At 46.5% G+C, this 19,303-nt stretch overlaps 2 protein-coding genes across 7 annotated transcripts in view; one reads left to right on the top strand and one right to left on the bottom strand.

Moving 5' to 3' along the window:
* Positions 1 to 600: 600 nt before the first annotated feature.
* CE1H17orf75 (chromosome E1 C17orf75 homolog) lies at positions 601 to 11,586 on the top strand. The gene is made up of 10 exons (XM_045488067.1): positions 601 to 816; positions 1,515 to 1,595; positions 2,669 to 2,794; positions 3,678 to 3,821; positions 4,060 to 4,117; positions 6,110 to 6,229; positions 6,976 to 7,040; positions 7,193 to 7,329; positions 8,735 to 8,838; positions 9,437 to 11,586. Exons 1-10 carry the CDS (start codon positions 677 to 679, stop codon positions 9,650 to 9,652), a joined length of 1,191 nt encoding a protein of 396 aa, XP_045344023.1. The 5' UTR covers positions 601 to 676; the 3' UTR covers positions 9,653 to 11,586.
* Positions 11,587 to 13,218: 1,632 nt separating this feature from the next.
* RHBDL3 (rhomboid like 3) overlaps positions 13,219 to 19,303 on the bottom strand; it is a 49,489-nt gene continuing 43,404 nt past the window's right edge. For all 6 annotated transcript variants that reach the window (XM_045488062.1, XM_045488060.1, XM_045488061.1 and 3 more), the window contains one exon: positions 13,219 to 17,587. In XM_045488062.1, coding sequence (XP_045344018.1) covers positions 17,316 to 17,587 — 272 coding nt within the window. In that variant the 3' untranslated portion in view covers positions 13,219 to 17,315. The remainder of the gene's footprint in view (positions 17,588 to 19,303) is intronic.

The raw sequence follows: 19,303 nt of genomic DNA, 5'->3' as shown, positions 1-19,303 counted from the left end.
AGGCGCCCCTCATTTTTATTTCTTGTATGAACTGCCTACTTTTTTTTTTTTCCTGACGAACGACAGCCATTCATCTATTATATATGTTGCAAATATTTTTCCTAGTTGGTCATTTGTGTTTTGACTTTGAGCCACACAGAAGTGTTTAGTTTTTTACCTAGTCAGATTTATTAATCTTTCCCATGTGGCTTCTAAGTGTTTCAAACACTTAGAAAGGCCTTCTTCAAGAATCTTTAAAATTCTCTATTTTCACCTGGGAGGAGCATTTTTAAATTCTTCTAAATCTTTTATCAAACTGGTGAATGTGAATGCGTGTCCACGCCCCCCTGAAAGGTGGTAGGAGGGCAGATTCAACCTTTTCCACGTGGCTAGCCAGCTGCACCATATGTATTAGCTAAGTCTCCTAGACGTCTTGAACGCTAGCCAGAGGAGAAAAGGAGCCAAAAGAGGAATGGTAAAAGATTCTGCGTGACTCGGCGCACCCGCGAGCCCCTTTGGGGAGAAAAGTGCTCCTAGGCCAGCTGGCTTCCTGACCTGCGACCCGGAAAACCGGCGGAACGCAGGTGTGCGAGGGCTGGGAGCCGCACGAGCCCGGCCTCGCAGGACTGTACGGCAGCGGGGGAGTGGTTTGGCGGGAACACAGGGCCGCTCGGAGGCCGCCGCCGCCGCCGCCGCGATGCTCCCCTCCTTGCAAGAGTCTCTGGATGGGGATGAAAAGGAGCTAGAGAGCAGCGAGGAGGGAGGCCCCGCCGAGGAGCGAAGACCCGAGCCACCGCCCAGCAGCCACTACTGCCTCTACAGCTACCGCGGAAGCAGGTGCAGCGCCCCGGTCGACCCTATGGCCCGGCCCCGGCCCCGCATCTCGACCCCGCATCCCGTCCCTGGCGGCTCGAAAAGCCTTCTTCCCCTCGGCTAGCTAGAGTGTCTGGCCCTAAGCTCGTTTCACGCCGTTCTTCCTGGCCACCGTCCTGGACTGTCGTGCCCCTCCTAAGCCTCTGCTCCCCAACTGTCCCTGTCGTCTTCTCAGCCCTTTCCTGTCGCCCCTGCCCTTTGGCGCAGTGCTTCGCACACTCTATAACGTCAATTTCTACCCCTGTCCTTCCTGTTACTATCACCTGTTTTCTTCCATTAACCCCACACATTCACCCTCTCCCCCCCTCCCCCCCGATTATCCTCTGCCCTCGCTGCCTCTACTTCCTCTGTTGGGGCAGACATCCCTGGGGCTCTCTGGGCCCTATAAAGTCTGCTTTTTAGAAGAAATTTCTTTGACTTTTGTGGATATCTAATTTAACCTTTCCTCCAGCCCTTAACGGCCTGGAGAGAGAAGGGGCTCTTGTCAGCACTGTTTCATGGGTTTTCCCTGCCATGAGGATAGGCAATGGAGGATCCATGCACTTCCACCTTGCAGCATTTTAGTTGACTGTTCACCCCCACCCTGCTTGCAGGGGTAGGGGCCATACTCCGCTTGAGTTATAGCCCATAATTGATAGCTGTATTGCTTTTGCCATGTGCAGGTTGGCACAGCAGCGAGGGGACAGTGACGATGGAAGCCCAAGTGGCACAAATGCAGGAACTCCCTCTGGTGATGATTTCAGGTAAAAACATCTTGGCCATAACCCGTGTGTGTGGTTATCTTCTGTGCATCTCTCTGTCCTCTAGATATCAGTGGGTATCCTATTTCCATTCGGCTTTCCCCAAGTCAAACCATCAAGCCCACCTATCCCCTAGGAACCTCATCTGGATTTCCTCATTAGTTCATTCATTCAAGGCTGGGCAGATCGAAATACTGGTGGTGCCCCTGCTGATTAGCCAGAGGCAATGAATCTTAGTTCTTGATTGGAAACTGCATTAGAGATTCAATATCATATGGGTATAAAGCGATTTAAAATCCTCCCTTCTCCCCCTCCTTTCAATACCTTTTCAGAGCTTCTCTGCTATGCCCTAGAATATAAACTCCAGGAGATTGTTGTCTCTCTGGTTCACTGGTATCTCCCTACCTGGCACCTAGGTAGGTACTAGGGTAGACGTTTGGTTTTTAGGTTTATTTATTCTGAGAGAGACAAGAGAAAGTGTGAGCGGGGGAGGGGCAGAGAGAGAGACAGACAGAAAGAGAAAGAGAGCCCCAAGCAGGCTCCACACTGTCAGCACAGAGCCTGACGCAGGGCTCGATCCCTCGAACCATGAGATCATGACCTGGGCCCAAACCAAGAGTCAGACACTCAACCGACTAAGCCTCCCAGGAACCCTTAGGGTAGACATTTAATACCTATTTAATAAATGAATGGATGAATTAATGAACCTTAACACTTGATGCAAAGTAGGGTATACTACAAAAATATGTTCACGGACTGGATGATGGATGGTTTAAGGAATTTTTCAGGTGTTGCAATCGTATTGTATTGTGAAAAGTAGGTAAGGTGAGTGGAGGGGATTCCGGTGGAGTCATAATACTAGAGAGAATGAGCTGGAAAGGTAGGATTATTTTAAGTGTTTGATGATGTAGATCCTACTTGGTGACATGCACTCCTAGAAGGCTCACCAACAGGAAACATAAGAAGCTTTTTCAAGTCCTTAAAGAGATTGGGGCTTTTGGTAATATTCTGCCTTACGGGGTGTGCGTGCATTAGTCCACTGGTAAGGGATGTGTGTCTTTTATTTATTTGTCAAGCCTCTCCTTGGTGGACACTAATCTGCCATCTGAAGCGGAGCCAGACCTGCGCAGTTTCATTGCTAAGCGTCTTTCTAAGGGAGCAGTGTTTGAAGGGCTGGGTAATGTTGCATCTGTGGAGCTGAGGTAAGTGTAAAATGTGCTGTGTCCTGAATTTTTCTTTCTGGGCTAAATATGAGAAGTGATGAGAAATTCCAAATGATCAGCTCTTACTAGACTTGCAAAGTGCATCTTTGTTCCCTGGCGGCCTGAGCACTGGGTCTCTCTCTCACACACACACACACACATTTGTGGAATGGAATTACTTGAATGGCAGACTCTGCCTCCTAAGTGCACTTATTTAGTCTTGCACTTGGAAGAAGAGAGTTAATTACCAAAACGAAAATTGTACACTTGACAGTCTGTAAAGTGCTTTCACAAACTTTGATGCCATTCTCTCTACAAAGGGGTCAAAGAGCAGAGAAGCAAATATAGTCAAAGACACTAAGATCACAAGGCTGGTCATGTTGATGGAGTTCAGGTGTAAACATAGGTGTCCTCCGTTGAATTCCAGCCATCTTTCCGTTACATCCCTTGACTGTAGTTCACTTCAGAATATGATTTTAGCATCAAGTCCCCTCAGAGGACAGCCACAGGCCAAAGATAAAGCCACAGGATAATCGTGTTGTATCTGCCTGGAGCGTCAGGGTTTAGGGGAGAGAGAGAACATGGTTATATTTATGTAAATGTGGATATACCAAGAATGACAAGAGAATTTGTATGTGTTTTTCACGTAAGAGAGGAGAATTCAAAGGAATTCTGTTAGGTGCTGCTTTCGCTAAAGCCCATGATGGTGCATGTTAATTTTCTTCTGCTATTACAAGTAAACCAAGGAAAAGTCTAGGAAGTTCCGACCCTGTTTGCAATCTAACAGTATTGCCAGGTCCAGATGATCAGGGCTCAGAGCAGTCCGTAAAATTAGGTGCATGAGTTAGCAAAATACTACATTTTACTGGTTTTTCTTTTCCAGGATTCCAGATTACCGGGTCGGTTGTTATTACTGTCTTTTCCAGCAAGAAAAACTGCTTCCTGAAACAGCAACAGTGGACTCTGAACGTAATGCTTCAGAGTATGTGGTCTGTTTTTTAGGAGGGTCTGAAAAAGGACTTGAGCTATATCCTTTCTTTTGTCTTTGATGGTATCAGGAAGAAAAACATGGGAAGCCAGGTGGAGGAGTATTACTACCAACCTCTAAAGAGCTTTCCTACACCTTAAGTGTTTGCTTCATTTCATACCTTCATACGACCACTTTGTCTTTGAATTTACAGTTTTCATTGAGAGATTTTATATTTCCCATTGAGAGATAAAAACACTGTCTTGATCCATCCTTTATTGCTTCCTTAAGAACGTACTTTCAGGCTTGAATTGGACAAGTACATTCAAGGCCTGAAAAATAACATGAACTGTGAGGTAAGATGATTGTTTTAACTATTCAGCTTGAGATGATTAACATACTATAACTGCTGTACTTATGAAACCAAACAGGTGGATACAAAGACACACAGATTCTAAAAATGTACTGCTTTATGGGCTAGAAGGGTACTTGTTAAGAGAAGCAGGGAACCTAGTCCTGTAAGTGCTCTAAGTTTCACAAGACTGCTTGTAATATTTTGTATCCATGAATGATATGCTCTATTAAATTCAGTGTATATGGTTAACTTGCCAGGAAGGAAGAGTATGATCTTTTCCTGGCTTCTAGGCCCCTAAGATTTATATTCTGGTCAGAACTAATGCCCATGAAGAAGCCTCTGGCACCAAAGACATGCTATATAGTGGTCTGACTGCCCTTGAACTCAACATCAAAGATTTTTAGAAAAATTCCATTTTTCATTAATCGATCTTTTGTGAATTAGACACATCTGTATTGATTAATTTATCCATACCTTTAAAAAACTACACACTCCATTTGTGGCAGTTGCTAAAGTCGTTAAGAATTACGACTTTACTACCCATTACATGTGGTAACAATTCCTTTTGTCATGAGCTTACAAGTTCCTGCAGGAAGGAGAGCATAGGAGTTAGCCAGAGCAATGAGTCCGGGGCAAGCTGCTCTCCCAGAGTGGAGCTCTTCTGCTAGTCCCCAGTGAGCAGCACAGCCCAGAAAACCAGATATGCTCAGCCCAGATATGCACAGCCCAGAAAACCAGATATGCAGCCTGTCTGACAGCTGGAATGCTTTGATGAGCTAACTTGTGTGTCCTTCTCTGATCCTGTTCACATGTGAATGAGCCGTCTCATTCCTTCAGCCTTTCAGCAGGTGCTTTATAAGCTCACACGTGGATGTTTCAGGCACTTCCAGGTGCTGGAGAGACAAGAATTATTAAGAGAGTATCTCCTGGGGGGCCTGGCTAACTCAGCTGGTAGAGCATGACTCTTATCTCGGGGTTGTGAATTCGATCTCTCCTTTGGTGTAGAGATTACTGAAAAATAAAATCTTAAAAGAAGAAAATCTCCAGAGTGCACACGGTATACTGGGGGTGGGGGAGGGTGGGGGGGTGGGGAGATGGACAAGTAAGTGCTCGACATTTCCCAGTGACAACATAGCATGGAACCCTATTGATTTGGTCTCTTTGTTTTATGTAATGCATTTCTAAGTGTGTGTGTTTTTTTGGTTTGGTTTTGTTTTTAAAGTAGGTTTCGGGGCGCCTGGGTGGCGCAGTCGGTTAAGCGTCCGACTTCAGCCAGGTCACGATCTCGCGGTCCGGGAGTTCGAGCCCCACGTCAGGCTCTGGGCTGATGGCTCGGAGCCTGGAGCCTGTTTCCGATTCTGTGTCTCCCTCTCTCTCTGCCCCTCCCCCGTTCATGCTCTGTCTCTCTCTGTCCCAAAAATAAATAAACGTTGAAAAAAAAAAAAAATTAAAAAAAAAAAAGTAGGTTTCACACCAAACATGGGGGTTGAACTCACAACCCTGAGATCAAGAGTCCCATCCCATGCTCTACCAACTGAACCAGCCAGGTGCTCCTTAAGAAATTCAGTACAGAATGAATCCCCACTGTGCTCAGCAAGCCTAGGAAAATTAAATCACAATTCCTTTTTTTGAGTTGGTCGTGTTAGCTTGAAAAAAGGAAGTGTCTATTCCCAGTTCTTTACACTGTAAAGAGTATCATGAATTGGGGCACCTGGGTGGCTTAGTCAGTTGATGGTCTGACTCCTGATTTCATCTCAGGTCATGATCCCAGCGTAGTGGGACCCAGACCTGCATCGGGCTCTGTGCTGAGCATGGAGCCTGCTGGGGATTCTCTCTTTCCCCCTCTGCCTTTCTTCCCTTTGTGTGTGTGCTCCCTCTCTCTCTCTCTCTCTCTCTCAACAAATAAATAGATAACTACATACCATGAAGAAAATGTTAAGTCCACTAAAGTGAAGGCTTATATTAAACCAAATAACATTCTTTCTTAATCTAGGAAAGGGGCCTGGAGAACCATATAAAATCCTACTTGAGCAGCTGGTTTGAGGATGTTGTATGCCCAATCCAAAGGGTGGTTCTTCTCTTTCAGGAGAAGCTTACCTTTCTGCTGCATGCCGTGAGTATTGCCCAAACAAAAATATTTCTTTGAGAGTCACGTTGACAGAGTCTGGATTATTTAAAGACATACTCACTGTCTCTGAACATTACTTTTTCCCTCCTGAATATTCAAACTATGCTTGCAATCGGGATAGACCACTTTGTTTACTGAGATCTAGAAAGTTCTGTTCCTAAGGTAGAATCACAAATACTAAATCTTCCTAATAGGATAAACATTTTTAAATAATACTTTTTGAAGTGATCTGGGAGAGGTATAATTTCCAAAACAATTTGAAAAGGAAAATAAAAATCCAAAGTGATTTTAACCATATAAAAATGTCCAGATAGGGGCGCCTGGCTGGCTCAGTCAGTAAAGCATACAACCCTTAATCTTGGGGATGTAAATTCTAGCCCCACATTGGGGATAGAGTTTACTTAAAAAAAAAAATGCCAGATGAAAAATGAAAAATGCATTAACATATCCAGGCAATGGGGAAGGCTAGAGTGTATGGCCAGGCTTTTATGTAAATATGTGGTGGGTAAATTCAGTGGAAACTGGATGGTCCATGAGACCAGGGTGGTAAAGCACGTTTTAGACTGCCCACTGACGCCTCTAAACAAGGCTCTGGAGAGTTCTGGGCTAGTGCCCATCAAGCACCGTCTAGTGCAGTGGTTATTGGGGAAGCTGAAGTTTAGTCTCAAGTAGCTACTCAATAAGGAAAACTGGAATACATGTATCAACTAGGCTTTATTTTTCTCTTGTAGGCTCTCAGTTATACCCCTGTTGAAGTTAAAGAATCAGATGAAAAAACAAAGAGAGACATTAACAGGTAAAGAACAGTTTTGCAAGGAGGGAACCTTTTCCACAGCAAGCCTGATATACATCTTTAACTCCCCACCCCCACCCCCACCCCAGAATGAATTTGCTTTCTCCCCCTATCCTGTAATACTGTGTGTGGAAAAGAACTTGTGTGTATGGCAGGTTTCTGAGCGTAGCCAGTCTTCAAGGCCTCATCCACGAAGGCACCATGACGTCTTTGTGCATGGCCATGACAGAGGAGCCGCGTAAATCTGTGGTCATCGATTGTAGTAGCTCCCAGCCCCAGTTCTACAATGCAGGTGAGCGCAACTTCTGAGGCAGCCTTCCTGGCACTCTTGGGAGCCTCTGTTTTTGCACCGAAAACACATGATACAGATTTATCCCTCCTGCCTTGTGCAGTTGTACATGTTTATCTCAAACTCACCAAAAACCATAGCAATCCTAGAACCAGGATTGCTGGTTAGAATAGAATCCATGGAAATCCTGCCATGCCAGGCAATTCCCCTCCTGTGTATATAGGGAAATTCTCGTATGTGTGCATAAGGAAACAAGTACAAAAATGTTCATAAAGGCGTCATTTGAAATAGCAAAGACTGGAAGCAAATGTTTATCAACAGGGAGATTGAAAAACTGTTATATTTGTACAGTGGAGTTCTACATAGCAGCAAAAATGCATGAACTAGAGCCGTGTGCCTTGGAATAGCTCAGAAGCATACTATTTAGTGAATCAGCTATTAAAGAAAAATACATAACATTTTAACATATGCAAAGTAATACTATCTAGGGCTTAGAGATAAAAAGAAGTATGTGGCAAAAGTTCTCTGCCCCTTTCCCGCTTGTGCTCATGCTCTCTCTCAAAAATAAAAAAAAATATATTTAAAAATAAATAAGGGGATGGGGCGCCTGGGTGGCGCAGTCGGTTAAGCGTCCGACTTCAGCCAGGTCACGATCTCGCGGTCCGGGAGTTCGAGCCCCGCATCGGGCTCTGGGCTGATGGCTCAGAGCCTGGAGCCTGTTTCCGATTCTGTGTCTCCCTCTCTCTCTGCCCCTCCCCCGTTCATGCTCTGTCTCTCTCTGTCCCAAAAATAAATAAACGTTGAAAAAAAAAAAAAAAAATTAAAAAAAAAAATAAATAAATAAAATAAAAATAAAAATAAATAAGGGGAATAATAATCCTTTCTGATGGGAAAGGAGGGGAGTGTGGGAAGAGGCACACAGGGCTCTAGCCAGTTGTTTTTTGTTTTGTTTTGTTTTTTAATATTTATTTTTGAGAGAGAGACAGAGTGTGAGTAGGGGAGGGGCAGAGAGAGAGGCAGACACAGAATCTGAAGCAGGTTCCAGGTGCTGAGCTGTCAGCACAGAGCCCGACGTGGGGCTTGAACTTGGGAATGACGAGATCATGACCTACGCTGAAGTTGGATGCTTAACTGACTAAGCCACCCAGGCGCCCCGCCAGTTGGTATTTCTTAGCCAGGTGTTGAGTAAATTATTTTAGACTGTTATAGAAGTCTTAAATAATTCACTATAAGTGTTTTTATCAAGAAAGAAAATCCCGACGTACACACATATTGAATCATCATGTTGTACACTTGAAACTAATATATGTCATTTACACCTGTTAATAAAAAAAATAAATAGAACAAATGTCTTATGCTTTGTAGGATTTCATTTTTATTCATTTAATTTTTCTAAAATACCTTATAGGAAGCAACCGGTTTTGTGAGGATTGGATGCAGGCTTTTTTAAATGGCACCGAAGGAGGTAACCCTTTTCTTTTTCGACAAGTACTGGAGAACTTTAAACTAAAGGTAATTAGTTGGCTATGTGCCAAATGCCACATATAATTTTTGTCTGAATTTTCATTAGTACCAGTGAGAGAGTAACAGATCTGCTTTACGGCTGTGATGTCTGTTAAACAGGACGTTCTCAAAACCAGAATCTCCAGAAGCCATTTACTTTATATTTTTCAGGAGCTTCTGCATTTATATCCTTGCATTTCCAATTAATTGGGTTGAACGCTTGCTTGCATCTCAGGCACATCAGTCTTCTAATTTGTGATGTATCTTAGTTGGGAACTGTGCGTGCACGCGTGCGCACACACACACACACACACACCCATACACACACACCCCAGTTCGGTGCCTAAGGGTTCAGAATTCTGATGGGGAGGAATGTTGTTACTTTTTTAGTTGATTTTAAAAGTATTTTTAAAAGTATTTTTATAAAGTAATTTCATAAGAAATTTTCTCCCATGGGCAAAGCATATTAGCAGTAAGAATGATAGAAATATTTAAAATAAAAAACATCTCAGCAATGTAAGTTGAGTTCTCAGCTGGATAGGAGATATTTTTCAGGCTTCATTATTATCTCACTAAGCACATATTTAACTGGGAAATCTTTTTCTAGGCCATACAAGACACAAATAATTTGAAGAGATTTATCCGACAGGCAGAAATGAATCATTATGCTTTGTTTAAATGCTACACGTTCCTGAAGAACTGTGGGAGTGGAGATATCCTTCTGAAGATTGTTAAAGTGGAACACGAAGAAATGCCCGAGGCCAAGAACGTGGTGGCTGTCCTCGAGGAATTTATGGAAGAAGCCCTCGCCCAAAGTTTGTGATCACACGTTTTGAGATCATTGTATTGTGAAGTCGTACATTGAAGCCTTGGTGTTTGAAACTGCACTTGTCATGATTGTCATAGGATTGCTACTTAAGATTAGTTGAAACCCAGTCTAGATTTTTTTCATTTTGTACTTGTAAAACTTAACTTACTTAGACATAAAAATCCGAGGACCGTCTTCACTGAGTCCTAGACACACGTGCGTTAGAGTCGTGGAATTTTGGTATACCACTGGCCCCATAAATTCTAGACTTCGGGGGGTTGATGCTCAAAAATCTTGAACAGTAATTCTGTGGCTTCTCTGAGAAGTTGGCTGCAGTATTTAGCAATTTTTCCTCCCAGAAAAATTGTAATACTTCTTTCTTCAATGTATTATAGCTTCTTGAAAAAAATGTCCTCCTAGTCCTAGGACAAGATTAGCCCTCCAACACCATTTCAAAGATAGATCTGTGCATCCTGTGGGTGCTTGGATAGATTTTTTGGTCTGATTGATAATGATATGGATGATAAAACCAGCTTTTAAGTCAATACACAAATCATGAGTGTGTAAGAAATTAAATGAGCTTTAAAAATAGACGCACTAGCTTCAAGATAAAACCTTATCTCGGATGGAAAGCTACTGCGGAAGTGGCCCCTATCATTCATTTGTTCACAGGTATTTTGCCAACAGCCTGTACTTTGTCTTTTCTATGAAAATGCTAGTTTCCAGATGTTAAAACAGAAAGTACATATTCTACAAGCAGACTGTAACATGAAGGACGCAAACAGATTCTTCATATCACAGTTACTCATTGATTTCAGTTTTTTGTATATTTGTTACAAGCCTCACGTTGTTTTACTCTGAATCAATTGAACGTGCCCTCAGCTGGAGCCATTTATAATTCCCACGGAAGCCAACCGTAGCTACACACATATGATGGCAGTTTGTTCTGCGCAGCTCTTTAATAAATCCATTTGATAATGATTTTTGTTTAGAAGATCAGAAGTCCCATTCTCACTGCCGTCAGGATGCTCAGAGGAACACAAGCCCGTAAAAATCCTCTCCTAAACTCATCTAAATTCACTTAAGTGCTGAGTTTTAACTTTCAGAATGACTGACGATGGCCTTCTGCTTTCTCTTCTACAGAAGTCGAGGAACATGACTCACCAAGCCATTTCTTTTCCTTTAATGAGAAATACAATTCAGGATCTTCATAAAGGCTCTCCTATGGTTTTAAACTTTAATAACTTGGATTGTAGGCAGTATAGGAAAAAAAATTCCAAATAGCATTTTTTATAGCATTACTCACAGAATGACTATGGGAAACAGGCAATTCTGTGGCACTACCCTCGAATCTGACTTTATCTAATGTACTCTGTTGCTCATTTAGAAATCAATTTTTTTTTAATAGACAACATTAGGACCTCAACATTTGGAGTCTAAAAAAAAATATTTTTCATTTTCAAATTCACATATCAACAGCCCATGATGTAAATGGCCTTTAAAAGTAAATGTATTACCTGCTTCAAGCTATTTATGGATATAGTCAAGGTATAACTGTACATTCCTTATGTGTACTTATATGTATTTATTTTGTGAAGCAGGCTCACTACATTACACAGTTGTATACCATACAGTCTTATTTTACAAGTCTGTGATGAACTATCACTACTGTAGGCAAGGACAACGGTGACCTGGAACTGGATAGCTGGTTGGCCATGAGAAGAAACTCAGAGAGCTCATGACCAGAAACATGTACTGTACTCAAATTTTAATAAGCTAATGAATTAACTTTTAAAGTTTTTAAACAGGATTTGTCCAGGCACGGAATACATTTATGTATTACTTGTGTGCCCGACACACAGAGGAAATGTATATCATGTATCAAAAATGGCCTCAGTTTACCTATAATTAGATTTGTAATAATAATAATAAACTGACTTAGCTTCTCACCGACAGAGTCATTTTTATTTAACTATCTCCATTCTCAACGCTGACATTTTTATTCATCCGCAACAAGTTTATGGGGAAATTACACCTGTTACGCTAAGGAACCTGTTGAAGAAAATCACACCACCCGCCGGCATACACCTTTCTGCACCTCGCAGGAGGCATCAGGCAGTGTAAGGGCAGTCTCCATCGCGGTGTTTTACTCACTGTCCAAGGAAATACAGCTGTAGGACCCAATAATGCAGGTCACTTCCCCTCACTCTCACTCATTACTAACGTGACAGAACGCATGTCCTTTACCGGAGGCGCACGTATACTGGATGCAAGGAAAGCCTGCAGGCATCTGGGAGCTAAGATTCAGTTAGGACCACGTTTTCCTAACCATGCGTCTTCTCAGTAGTGGAGACCCACCCCTGACATCGATGGTCTCTCTACTTGGAGGTCTAGGAGGGCAGCCCCAGTTCTACAACTGCTAGCCTTCCCAAATGGGTCACAGACTTCATATCATTCTGAGCTGGCATCAATGCTAGATCCTGGGGGTCAGGGGTGATTAGGGAGCAGTAATGAACTCATAGCTGTGGATTTTCTTGTAAACCACTTCCAGGAGGGCTGATAAAGAGATCCTATTAAGTGAACACCGAACAAACATTCCAAGGTTCATTACTGTTACTAATGCAATGAGACTGGATCTTTAAACAAACACCCTGACACTTCAGTGTCCTTGAACACCTGACGAACAGCTGAGGGTTGAGAGCATGAACTTTGGAACCATAGTAAGAAGCCATCTATGCCATAAAGCACCTGCCAGTCACTAAACTCTAAGCCTTCCCCTCATGTGTAAATATGGGCGTTATTTATACTCACTTCACACAAGTAGCTATGCAATTAAATGAAAATAATACATTGAAAATGCCTCATCCAGTGCCCAGCACATACTAAGTAACCAGTAAATTGTCTTCATAATTACCTTATCACTGGTTAATGTCTTACAAAGTTATGGGAAGAATGAGAATCTGGTAGAAGGGAGGAACCAGAAAAGTGAAGGGGGAAGTGATAGGGAGCCAAAGGCAAAGCCACCTAAACCGCTTTTGGCTATTCAGGGAGCTTGTCTGTCAGTGCCTCAGGTATTGGAGCCTGGAACTGATGGGGTACAGGGGGTGCACGGGTGCTCAGACAGGGTCCTGATTTTCCCTCTAGGGAAGTTAGTTATCCACACTTGAAAGAGAAATGAGTTTTTTGACCTTCAGCCTGAGCTGTACTCAAGTTGTTCTAGCATGACTTTTGCAGCATTTAAAAATGTGGTTTGGCGGGGGGGGCGGACACCTGGGTGGCTCAGTCGCTTCAGTGTCCGACTTCTGCTCAGGTCATGATGTCACGGTTCGTGAGTTCAAGCCCTGCATCAGGCTCTGTGCTGACAGCTCAGAGCCTGGATGGAGCCTGCTTTAGATCCTGTGTCCCCCTCTCTCTATGTCCCTCCCCAACTCATGCTCCGTCTCTCTCTCTCTCTCTCTCTCTCTCTCTCTCTCTCTCAAAAATAAAATAAACATTAAAAAATTTTTTTTAATGTTTTTTTTTTCTTTTAATAACATACAGGAAACTGATGTGAAAGAACATTATGGGAAACGACTCCGTGCTGAATTTAACAGAGTAGTTTAATCCCCGAATGAAATTTAACGGTTATGAATTGCAAAACCACATACGCTGTCATCAGTTTAGAAAAGCTGGAGTAAACAACTCACTTCCTCAGACTTCATCCATTCAAAGCCCATTTGGTTGTTAAACCTACCAAGCATTGGACCTTCATGCTTACGCCCTTCTTGTTTTCCCCTTCTGTACGTGAACCATGTCCTTTCACCCTGAGAACGTTCCCTATCCCTTCCTCCAGATCAGAATGTTGACTGCCCCTAGAAAGACCTACAGACTAGGCTATTGGGGTAAAGAACGAAGTACCGAGGTATTTCAAAGATTACGACAAATAACAGTAGTCAAAACATTAATCTCCCACCGTGTAAGGGTAGAAGGGGAAGACGGGACCCCCACGAGCACAGCTGGCACAAAAGCTCTTGACCTGAAGCTGAGTGAATTTCCTTATTTGCAGACCACCTCCCCCCTCCACATTGTACACAAAACTGTCTACCCGCGCATTGTTAGGGCAAGAGAAAACCTAGCTCTCATCAACCATTCCAAAGAGTTCAGCAATTCAAAAACGGTTCCACCAGACTGGAAGCACCAGCAGCAGCACCAAGCGCCGAGTCCCAGCTCTGTCTTGTGCACATCACAGGCCCAGCACCGCTGCTGTCCCCCCACCCCACCTCCCACCTCCAAAGATGAAACGGGGCTCCCACGCCAGCCCTTTATGCCACTTCCTGAATAACCGATGGCTTAAAAAAAAAAAAAAATCTTTAATGGAATCTGTGTTCGAATAATATGTTACGACAAAAATATACAGAATGTACACAATACAAAAATATTTAGAAACAAACATTGCAGCTTGTGTTTCCTTTTGTTTTCCACTTACTCAAGTCCTTGGGGGTGGAATTCACGGTTTTTAAGGCAGAGGAGTGTCGGTGCTTTCCGGCCAGCCCCGGGAGCAACATGAAGGCAGCCAGGAGATGGCTTCCGCTGCACCTGGGAATCTGCATTATTTGCAAGCGAAATTGGACACTGTGGGGGAAGATCTGGGTTTGTGAGCAATGACTCTCCTAATCCTCTGGGTAGGAACGGTCCTCGTGGAAATGGAGAGTCCTATTAGCTGGCAAAAATGCCTCTTTAGGGAGCTTTTCCTAATTAAAAAAATGAATGATTGATGGTGTCATTAAAGCAAAATTTCTCCTTTGAAGATTTGTTTTCCCTTCCCTAGTTTCTGTGATTCCTCTTCTCTTTAATGAGCGGGCAAATCCATGGCTGCTGTTTGGGGGATCCCCGGCTTTCAATTTCTGTATCCTATGGATGCAAGACCAGCCACCCTCCCCGGCCCCATAGCACACTGCCCTCCACACTGGGCCAGGGGCTGTGCCGGACCGGAAAGGAGGGATGATGGGGATGTGCTGCTGGCCGGGCCCTGGGGGTGTGGTGGGGGGGGGGGGGGAGAGGAGGGTGAGAAAGCCAGACACCAAAAAGGAAACCTTTCCTACCAGACGATTGTCTCTGGCCCTGGTTTGGAGACCTGGGTTGTGTGGAGTGACTGCTGACACCACTGGGTGGCCCTGCTTGGAGCTGATGGTTGGGCAAGGGTGGAGAGGGGGGTGTTAAGCAGACTGATGAGCTTCGGGGTCACTTTTGGACATTGCTGACAGGGAACAGCTGCGGCTGGCGGCCTAAAGTCGGGTGAGGCTCCCTTCGTGCGTCTCAGACAGGATGGCAAATGGGACTTCCGCCTCAGACAGTCCTTCTTGGGAGCAAGCTCCCGTCTGGAGACCTGAGGGACCCGGGTGCTTCTCTGAGGGCTTGCTAGAGCCTTCTATTCACAGTCTTCTCGCCCCTGAGAGGGGAAGACCCTCTCCAGGCCACACCCGGAGAAGGCAGGGGTGACTGCTCCCTCCACCCACAACCCAGAGCACCCGGGTGCCTGCAGGGAAGCCCTGCCTCCCCGCTCCTCCAGTGAGGACAGCACTGCTCCGGTTGAGGGGATGTGGCCCATGGCCGGGGCCGCCCTCTCCATCCTCACTCAAGTCCTCTCGGCCCCCAGTCCCAGCGTGGTCTCCTCCTAGGAAGCTGACTACACCCCTTCTCTCTAGAGGGCAGACACAGGCTGTCAGGACACAGACAAGATGCCCGAGGGAGACGCAGCTCCGCCACAGACCTGGGCCCATGCCAGCTCGGGTGGGCAGTCCTCAGTACCGTGTCAGCCTGAGTGCGGTGTGACCTCGGCAGCCACGTGTGGGGACCGGGATGATGTATTTAGCACTGGGCAAAGACGGGGTGGGGGTGGGGAGCGGTTGGATAGCCTGGGGCTGAATGAAGACCCTGCTCATTCATGTGTGATCACGGAGGACAGGAAGCCACAGTGGCCCAAGATCCCCAACTGCCTGGCCCAGCTGACTTTGGACCAAGCTCCTGCCCTCGTCCCTGCACGGACCCAGTCCCTCTGCTTCCCAGACAGGAGTTCTTCGTCTTTCTGGGTTGTCAGTGGTTGGGAGTCCCACGAGCAGTATAAAGGGAATCACAGATTTTGTCAAAGGCCTTCTTCCCCTTCCCCTCTGCTCAGGGCCTGCACTCGCTCCTGCCTGGGAGTCATTCCCTGAGCCTCGCTTTCCCACTTGTGCGGCAGAGGAAGGGATGAGTCTGCCAAGTTCCCTCCAGGCTCTGAGTATCTGAGTCTATGGGCTGCCCTCACCTCGGACCCTCATCCGAATCCCCAACAATTCTCTAGAAGCAGTTTTCTGCCTAAATTGGAATTCCTTTGACTGCAGCCTCCTGTCCCCCCTACTCAGATGGACACATGGCTTCAACATTCCTGCCCCGGCCTTACACCCCCACAGCTCCTGCCCTCCTAAGGGAAAGAGAACAGAACCTTTTTACACGTGAAGGTCATTCCAGAGGAAAACAAGAACGGAATTGGGCAAAGGCAAACCGCGGCATCCTGAGGGTCCTTAGGAGGGCCCAAGGGCTCCCTCCGCCGTGGACAAGTCTCCCACTGGTCAGTGGCGCTCAGGGAGATGCCTGGAAAGGATGAGGAGCGGGAAGGAAGGGGCTAGCTTTGCTGAAAGCAAGATCCTCGGCAGTCACACCCTCCCACCTCTCAGTGCTTTCTTTCCTTTCACGCAGACCCTTCGGCACACCCACACTCCCCCCACAGGCTTCCTCCTCAGCCTCCAACTCCCCTCACGTTCTTTCCGTGGCATCTCCTACCATCACACAGGCGTCCTCATCCACCACACACATACAACGCACACACTCACACACGTCCCCATGAACAGAGAGGCACAATGTAGGGTCAGGAAATGAAGGAAAAGGCTCTAAAAACAAGGCAGGCCACGGGGTGCTGGGGCACTGATGTGAGATGTCAGCATTCTGGAAGACAGGGAGGGAGAAGGCCAAAGTTGGTATGGGGCCTTCCCTAGGGTGGGACTTAAGATGAAGTTTATTCCCTCCTCTTGGGTTTCGCTCACTGGACACCTCCAGGGCAGGAGCGAGGCCTGGATTTACACCATCTCCCTCCTCTGCCTACCCCAGGCACTAGAGGCCATGCCCCAGTGCCCACCAACAGGGGGGACCCTGGGCTCCTCTAGACTCAAACTAACATGTCCACCACCTGGCCCTCTTCCATTCCAGAGCTCCAAACCTAGTAGCTGCGGAGGGAACATTTCCTGGCCTGCGACTGCACCTCCGGGCTGGGCTGGACAAGAGTCCGCCTGGCTACTCTATCCTTGGGCCTTCCTGACATCTCAGTGTGTGGACGAGGGAGAAGGAAAGCCCAATCTGTGACGAGAGGGGTCCCCTAAACACATAGAACAGGCTCAGCCCAAGGGAAGGGCACCCCAGGCCTTTGCCTTGGCCCGATGTCCTCAGAACAGTGTAGAAAAACAATGGTAACCACATCCAACTCATCCAGCAGGCGCCTTTCAGAAAAGAGGCTCCATTGTCCAAACCTGAACGCAAACATCACAGCGGCCGAGCATCTTGTCCTCTCCTCCTCAGCGTGGCGGAGCTGGCGCTGAGAACAAGAATGTACATGTTCCTTCCTGCTGCTGCCTCTCCCTCCCCTCCCTGACCTCGGTCCCCCAGTCTCCTAAGGAGGCGGTGGCAGCTTTAAGTCCAGCAGGGTGTAGGCGAAGATGTTCCAGAAGACAGCGAACAGCACGAAGACTGTGTACATGGCCACAAAAATCCACCACAGCGACTGGTCCTGCAGCCTCTGCTCGTAGTTCCTCAGGACCACCACGCCCAGAGTGATGCCCACGGCCACGCCGCCCAAGTGCGCCACAAAGCTGGGGTGAGGGCACGGGGGATAGGCTGATGGGTGGAACCGGAGCCACACAGCCCGCCCAAACTCCATGCTCACTGCAAGGAGGAAGGACAGAGAAGTCACAGGAGGGCCACTGGGCAGGGGTTGAGAGAGACGCCTTGCACTCACTCGCTCACTCACTCCATCCATCCATCCATCCAGCCATCCATCCATCCATCCATCCATCCACACACCCAACCCCCTGCCTCAGCCACCCACCCATTAATTCATTCACTACCCATTAGGCTGAGCACTGTCTGTTCTCTGCGCTGGAGACACAGTAGTGAAGACAGACCAACCTCTGTTCTCCCAGGGCTTACAGATCTGGCAATCGACCAGCGTCAATTACAGACATAAGATAATTCCAGTAAGAAAAATTCTATGGGGGAGAAAACAGGTGACTTTCAATCAATGCTGGGCCTAAGGAGGGGGATCCTTTGGTTTGGGGAATCAGGCAAGATCTCCCTAGAGACATGAAATTTGAGCAGAGATGCGAAATATCAAGAGAAGATCCTAAGAAGAAAGAGCATTCCAGGCAGAGGGGACAGCTTGTGCCGAAACCCAAAGACCCTTGCTCCTCTGCATTCATGGGTCCTGGAGGCTCAGTTTCCCCATCTGTACAGTCTCAGCCTCTAACTACCAGGCCGCACTGCTGGAGCATCAATAACAACTTCAATATGTGCTAGCACTTTACAGTTTATAAAGTGTTTTCATGTATTGCTTCAAAACCTTTAGAAAACCCTCAGAACCAGTGCTTTTGTGACTGGAAACACAGGATGGAAGGAGAAAAGGGCAACAAAGGACTGGGAATAGACAGTGCCAACAGAGTGCTAGAATTTCTCTCTTAACAGAGTCTAAAAAGCCCCCATCCCATTCTCCAATTCATTCTTCTTGCATGAACGTCTTGAGTCAGCCAGTCCAACGGGATGTACTCTCTTGAAAGGACAGTCGCTGGGAAACTGCCACTTCATTGCCCACCACCAAAACAACACTCAGGGCAAGCCTTCTCATCCCCATTTCACAGATGAGGAAACCAAGGCAAATTTGACAGATTGTAAGGAAGTCCTTTGAGGTGAATTTTGCACTTGTTCAGGTGCCATTTAATGAGCCATTATGCTCTTCTCCGCCTTAACCACTCCGGGGGTGCCAGCACCTCCAGGGATGAGCATCCCCTGGGAACTGCCTAATCTTCTGGCCTGGGCCCTGCAACTCCATGGATGGCCGATAGATGGCAGAGAAGGAGCAGCCGGGAACCAACACTGTGTCCTCCCTGGCCACCCCCCCACCCCCTCCAACCCAGGCCCTGGGGTATCTTCCTGCCTTTGCTTAGCAGGCCCTGGGTGCCACAAAAGAGGTTTGAAAGACACTGGTCCCCACCTCCAAAATCAGCATTTTTGTTTTTATGATGCTTAGAGTTAGACTGTTTTAAACAGCAAGATTCAGGCTTCTCCTCCCTTCCTTGCATGCAAACAGAGTCTGAGCAGACAGGGAAGCAACATTCACCCTGCCCCCACTCCACTGCACCCCGCCGTCCCCCACTGACCTGGCTCAAAGAATCTGTGGGCCTTCGAGCAAGAGATGTGCAAGTGGATGGAAGTGCAGTCCACACAGGCCCATGGCTGTTCTGGCCCACCCTCCTCTTCCCCACGTAGCAGGTGGACCCAGGCAGACAGCCCAGGTGCTCCTGCCCAGCCTGGCTAAAGAGCGGGCATTAGAAATGGCACAAGCTGGCTTTGAATTCTGCCTCTATCACTGCCAGCTGGGTGGCCCTG

The sequence above is a fragment of the Leopardus geoffroyi genome, chromosome E1 (assembly GCF_018350155.1).
Source record: "Leopardus geoffroyi isolate Oge1 chromosome E1, O.geoffroyi_Oge1_pat1.0, whole genome shotgun sequence".
NCBI classification, from domain to species: domain Eukaryota; kingdom Metazoa; phylum Chordata; class Mammalia; order Carnivora; family Felidae; genus Leopardus; species Leopardus geoffroyi.
The sequence above is the reverse complement of the archived record's forward strand: the minus strand, read 5'-3'. Positions and strand labels throughout refer to the sequence as shown.